This window comes from Myotis davidii, unplaced genomic scaffold, assembly GCF_000327345.1.
Source record: "Myotis davidii unplaced genomic scaffold, ASM32734v1 scaffold221, whole genome shotgun sequence".
In the NCBI taxonomy this organism is placed as follows: Eukaryota; Metazoa; Chordata; class Mammalia; order Chiroptera; family Vespertilionidae; genus Myotis; species Myotis davidii.
In genome coordinates this window covers 3,419,364-3,425,750 of record NW_006293349.1, presented here as the reverse complement: position 1 = coordinate 3,425,750, position 6,387 = coordinate 3,419,364, and the positions used below count along the sequence as shown (strand labels likewise).

Sequence of the window (6,387 nt, the reverse complement as noted above, 5' to 3'; positions counted from 1 at the left end):
TTTCAAGATTTGGCCCCAATTTGCTCCATGAATTCCGCACTTACTGTTATGTTCTTGAGAGGCACTGTTCTGGGTTCTGTTGCTATCCCCTGGCCCATCTGGACTACTGGATATTCTTTTGTTGTTGTTAATCCTCACCCAAGGATATTTTTTTCATTGACTTTTTCTGGGGGGGGGGCATGGGCGGGAGGGGTAAAGACAGAGAAACATCAATGTGGGAGAGACACACTGACTGGTTGCCTCCTGGGTGCACCCCCACCAGGGCAATGGAGGTGCGTGCCCTTGACCGGAATTGACCCGGTGACGCCAGGACTTGTATGCACATTAGAGTCACCTGGAGACCTGCACACAGCCAAGGCCAGTGAAGCCATACACTCTGGAGGTGGGCACAGGCAGAGGTATTTGGTCCCAAAGCGCTGACAAGTTGTCATTAAAATCAGTGCTTTTAAAAACATGTCATTCCCAGAGTTCAGGCTGAAGCGACAGACCCTAGCCCAGAGGTGGGCAAACTTTTTGACTCGAGGGCCACAATGGGTTCTTAAACTGGACCGGAGGGCCGGAACAAAAGCACGGATGGAGTGTTTGTGTGAACTAATATAAATTCAAAGTAAACATCATTACATAAAAGGGTACGGTCTTTTTTTTTTAGTTTTATTCATTTCAAACGGGCTGGATCTGGCCCACAGGCCGTAGTTTGCCCACGGCTGCCCTAGCCTCTCTCAGGACGTTTTCTAAGTAGGGTTTTCATATGGACATTTAAAATCTGAACTATACTTACCCGGGAGCACCATTTCTAACGTTTTTTAAAAGCTGAATTTTATCTTTTTGGAGCCTGTTTTAACCAGCAGAAAATGTAAGTGCTCTCTTCCTTAAGTCAGAACAACTTTGAATTCCTTAATGAGGCTAGTACCCAAGTGCCCGCGCAAGGTTAAAGATGTGCTGCCAGATTGGCAAGTTTTACATAACAGTTCAAATACTTCCTGCAGCACGGAGAGTAAACAGCGAGGGCAGGTTTAGCGTCAAGTCCAGTTTTATTTGTGAGACAGAATTTTATCTCATTCATAGGAAGTTAATAAAAATCTACCAAATGCAAGTGTAACTCACTGAGCGCTGCATTCGTAGGTCACAGAAACCTCTGCATCAAAGCAGAAAGCAAACAAACCAAACTACCAATAGTTCCTCACCAGATTTTATATCATCATATTACTTCTATTCCGATTCATACTCGTATTCAAGTATTCAGAGTCCGCAAATAACTCTGAGTTTATGGTCTTCTCTTTCCTTCCCGTTGGCTCCAAACCTGGCACGTGGTTGAGGGGAAGCGGACATACATATCCCAGCCTTCATCACTCAACCAGGGGCAGCTCCACAACCTTGGAGTCCACGGCTGTAGTACAAAGGAGAAATGGTAACCGCCCTAAGAGACACCACTGGGTCCCAGGCCCCACAGACCCCTCATCCCTACCTTGTTCCACATAAGAGCGCGTGCTCATGCCCTTTGGGGATCTGTGAGTTCGCGGACATTGTCCTCTAGAGTCCCTGGGACGAGGTCTGTTTTCAAACTCGCTCATGATGGTAAGTGTGCCTGCCTTCTCCACCTCCAGTTGTACGGCCCACGGTCTTTCGGTCGGGGACTTGCCGCAGATGGTCTGCGTCCGCTCATCCTACTGGCCCTGGCCCAGTGGGTGCCCCGAGACACCACATCCACCGCCTTGAGGTGGGGACCATGCGAGAGTGGTAGGGTAGGGTCCAGTCTTGTGCTTTGGCAAAGTTCAAAAAGGCAGGCTCCTTCACTTTTAGTTCCTCTGGTATTTCTAGCCCCTCACAGTTCCTAACACAGCTACAAAGAACAAACAGACTGACGTGCAGGTCGGGTTCCTTCTGTGATGCCTGCTGTTGGGCCTCTGTGCAGTGTGTCTCTGGGAATGACACTAGACCTAGGGCAGAAAAGTAATTTTTGATTAAAGAATTGGCCGTTTTCTTAGCTGTGCAGGAGCTAACCCTCAGCCTCCAGGCTCCCTCTCGCTCAGATTCCTCACTGCATTCTGTCTTTCTGATGAACAAGTCAGTATTTTCGTGGTGATGAAATGTTCGCTGCTGGACATCTGGGCCTATCTGGATGCAGAGGACACTTTTCCAAATCAGTTGAACAGTGTGTCCTATGGATGAGTCCCATCTTGGTTTCATTTAAGATCCAGCTGCTCTCTCCACCTCTGCAGGTACACAGACTCCTTTCACTGCCCAGGCATCCCGGGTTCCACCTCTTCTCACCTCCTGCCGGCAGCCTCTGGTCTTTTTACTGTGGCCATAGTTGTACCTCTTTCAGAATGGCCTATAGTGGACTATACAGTGCATATCTTTTCAGAAAGGCTTCGTTTGCTTAGCAGTACGAATTTAAGGTTCCTCTGTGCCTTTTTGTGGAATGATAGTTTGTTTATCCTTTTATCTATTGAAGGACCTCTGGTTACATCCATGATTAGGCTCTTGTGAATAAACCTACCATAAACACTTAGGCGCTGGTTTTATTGTGAAAATGTTACCAACTCATCTGGGTAAATACAGGGAGTGGAATTGCTGGATCGTATGGTGGAGTATGTTTAGTTTTGTAGAAACTGCCAAACTGTCTTACCAAGTGGCCATACATTTGTTTCTACCAGCAATGAATGAGGCTTAAGCCTTTTTTTATTTTAATTGAATTTATTGGGGTGACATTGTTTTTTATATAATTTATATAATTTATTGGGGTGACAGGCTTCAGGTGTACAATTCTTTAATACATCACCTGTGTATTGTACTGTGTGTTCGCCATCCCAAGTCCCAAGTCAGGTCCACTTCGGTCACATTTACCCCCCCCCCCTTTTGCCTTCTTCCACCTAAATCTTTAAAAAACAACAACACTTTTTGTTTTAATACGTTTCAGAAGAGACTAAAGCAATGTGTGTAGTATTTATACATTGAAATGTGACTTCTCACGTTATTGTGTTCATTGTCTTGTGTTCTACATTTGTTTCAGGTTTAACTCATTCAAAAGGACTACTGTCATCCTGCAACATCTGGTAAGTTTGGACTAGGCTTTGCTGGCATCATTAGATATGAGGTGTAACTTAGGATGCCATTGTTCGGGCAGAAGAGAAGGACTGGCAGGTGCCTTTGACCTTGGTACACCCTGGTTCCCAATCATACAGTGTCAAGACGTGACTAGCATAGCTTGCAGGAGGTGGCCTGAGGCAGGCTGTGGATCAGAGCACGGGTCTTCGCGTTGGAATGCCTGGGTTTCATGGGCCCCCACTTACTCGTGGGCAGAGCACTTGATCTCTCTCAGCCTCCTCTTGACCATATATAAACTGAGGATAATGGTATCCACCGTAGAGTGCTTATGGAAAATAAATACTATGCTTCATTTGAAAAACTAGCCTAATGCTTGGCATATAATGAACCAGTAGTTTTCAGGTTTTTAAAAAGACAGGAACTTTTCAAGCGGGAAAAAAATCATTCATTTCTTTATATCATTCTAGTGGCATTAACGTTAAAGATTCTGTAATATTCTTTGCTCAAAGTCTCACCCTCTGTAGCTGTCCGCCAAAAATGCTTGGCCCAAGTGCTTAGAGATCAATGCTTAAAGATATCCCTGCATCATTGTAATAGCAGAAGGTGGAAATTACCCAATGCTTTTCCATATGGGACTGAGAAATTGACATGTAAGACTGCATAACTGTCAAAAATAAATAGGCATCCAGTGCAGCCAAGTCCAACATGAAATATACAACATGATTTTATAAAGGGACTTAAACATTGTGAGCCCTAGCTGGTTTGGCTCAGTAGATAGAGCAGCGGCCTGTGGACTGAAGGGTCCCAGATTCAATTCCAGTCAAGGGCACATGCTCAGGTTACAGGCTCGATCCCCAGTAGGGGGTGTGCAGGAGGCAGCCAGTCTGATTCTCTCTCATCATTGATGTTTCTCTCCCTCTCCCTTCCTCTCTGAAATCAATAAAAATATATTTTAAAAAGAGATATTGCTTAATACTGTCAAAATATGGGTTTCTGGGTTTTATTAGATTTTTGTTAGTAAGGATTCATTCTCCAGTTAAAAATTTCCAGTTTAAGCTGACTCTCAGTTTCATATTGCACTTTGTTTCCATGTGAAGATCAAGCACTGTCCTTAAAGGAATGTATGAAGTGGGCGGTGCCATTAGCCTTGATAGTGGTGTGTAGTGGAGACCTGGGAATTGCTTTGTAGTTTGAAACGTTAACTCCAGGTGTTACTTTAGTTAGTCCTCTATTACATGAGCAGTGAGACCTGGTGATTAAGTCACGGTGTGTGCGGCCCTTATGTGAGCATATGGGCAAGTTCTTTATAATTATGACATGTAAGCCTGTCATTTTATAATCTGGCTTCACACTGCTCCTTCCTACTTTCCCAGCACTTATTTCTTCAACCAGCCTTTATTCTGCACAGGTTTATTTTCAGTGAATATTTTCAAATATTAATTGCTACATTTTTGCATGTACTATTCTGTAGCATTCTCATCCCCCCTTTTTTCTTAGCATATTTGAAGGCCCAGCTCAAGTATCAACTTTTTCCAAGTTGTTGGTAGCCACTGTAGTCTGAATTATTTGCCCTCTGTATTCATCTTTGCTTTATAAGTAGCTAATATATTGGTTGGTATACAGTAATAAAAGATTAAAGAATATTTCATCGTCCAAGTTGACTCATTTCACATAGAAGTAAAATTTAAAAGAAGTAAGAGGTATGTATAGTTGTTTTAATTTTAGCAATCTTTGTCAGATGTGCTCAGTTACCTATGTGATCGGTTACCTTAGCACTGTGTGAAGGCTTTGATTTGCTGTAGCTGTTTGGATGTAAAGCTCTCATGTGCTCACACAGAGGCTGTCCGCCCACACGGATGCAGCGGGAGAGGTGCTGCTGGAGAGGAGGGGCTGCGCAGGGGTGATCACCCTGAACAGACCCAAGGCCCTCAACGCACTGAATCTGAGCATGATCCGGCAGATCTACCCACAGCTAAAGGTTGGTCATCTTCTTACAGCCACTGTATCGATGCTTTAAAAGTGTACCTTATAGTACATTTCTGGCATTCTTTCCCATGCAGTCATTGGACTGCCTGGGGTCGGCGCCCACGCCCATCGATTCCTAGCTTCAGTGCTGGCCCTGCGTTTGCCTGAAGCACTCAGGCCGGGAGGGTGTTGCCCCAGGAGAGCCCCTCCTCTTCCCGTGGCTTTAAGTCTCTTCTTTGTCCTGCCGCTCTAACTTCCTCCTGCCTTTTACCCGGTGATCCTGGGTCTGCCTCGGCCCGTGTGAAGGTGCAGATCTACTCTGCTTCCACATGACAGCGGCCTTTTGATTTGAAGACCACTGTTTCTAACTGCGTGGCCAGCCTTTACTGGGGAAGGTCATACATAAGCTTTTCTATTCTAAGTGAACTCCGGGTGCAGGGAAATCATCACTAAAGTCAGACCGCTTGTGCTTGAAACCTGGGCTTCTGTTTACTAACTGTGTCGATGGAGAGTGCCAGTCGTGTGTACCTCCCTCTGCTCAGCTGTGAAGTAGGGTGCTCGCACCTCAGCATTGCTGTGGAGAGACGCCAAGCAGTGTACCTCGTACAGTCAGCCACATGGTGTTCCACAAATGCTAGCTCTCCCTGGCCACCTGTTCTTCATTCTTCATTTGACAAGTCTCTTCCATTTTGCTGTCTGTTGGAATACCTTGTAATATGTTCTTAAATGTGACACAGAGAAAGAAGCAGTGTTCCAGGTCAGAGTGGACAGAGTAGAAGCAAGAAGAGAATTCCTTGTAGAACACCACGTTTCCACTAACTGTCCAGCTCCGCCTCTGCCTTGGGCATTTGTACTTTTATTCTCAGGTGTAGAATGTATAGGGCCTCTGTTAATTTTTCTGTCTCGTTAACTAATATTTTATTGGTCCATTGTTCTAGTCTTTTGAGTTTACATTGGCTCTTGATTGTTTTATCCTACTTAATTTTTAGCTGGCCTTACCTGCCCCCACTTTCAGATTTGGTCTGTGTGTTTTCACTCTGTCACTTACAAATTTGTCAGTAGGACGGAGCCCCATAGCGACACACTAGAAAGGTAATTGCTCTGTTATCAACAACCTTTGGATGGATTTGTTCACTAGATTACTAAACTAACGTAACATGTAGTAGTATTAAGCCTTTATATATATAAAAAGCATACTATGCTAATTAGACCTTCTGGGCGACCTTCTGGACTAATTTGGGGCTGCGAGGGAAGCCCGGGTTCTGGGTGCCAGAGGGAAGCTGGTGCCAGCAGCCAGGGGAAGGAAGGCCTACTCTTGCATGAATTTTGTGCATTGGGCCTCTAGTGTGTGTGTGTGTATTAATATATATATTT

At 44.8% G+C, this 6,387-nt stretch overlaps 1 protein-coding gene across 1 annotated transcript in view; it reads left to right on the top strand.

Annotated features, from left to right (window-relative positions):
* Positions 1-2,930: 2,930 nt before the first annotated feature.
* HIBCH (3-hydroxyisobutyryl-CoA hydrolase) overlaps positions 2,931-6,387 on the top strand; it is a gene marked incomplete at its 5' end in the record, with an annotated part of 23,566 nt that continues 20,109 nt past the window's right edge. Inside the window, 2 exons of the mRNA XM_015566113.1 lie at positions 2,931-3,056; positions 4,886-5,026. Of these exons, the coding sequence (XP_015421599.1) occupies positions 2,931-3,056; positions 4,886-5,026 (267 nt within the window). The remainder of the gene's footprint in view (positions 3,057-4,885; positions 5,027-6,387) is intronic.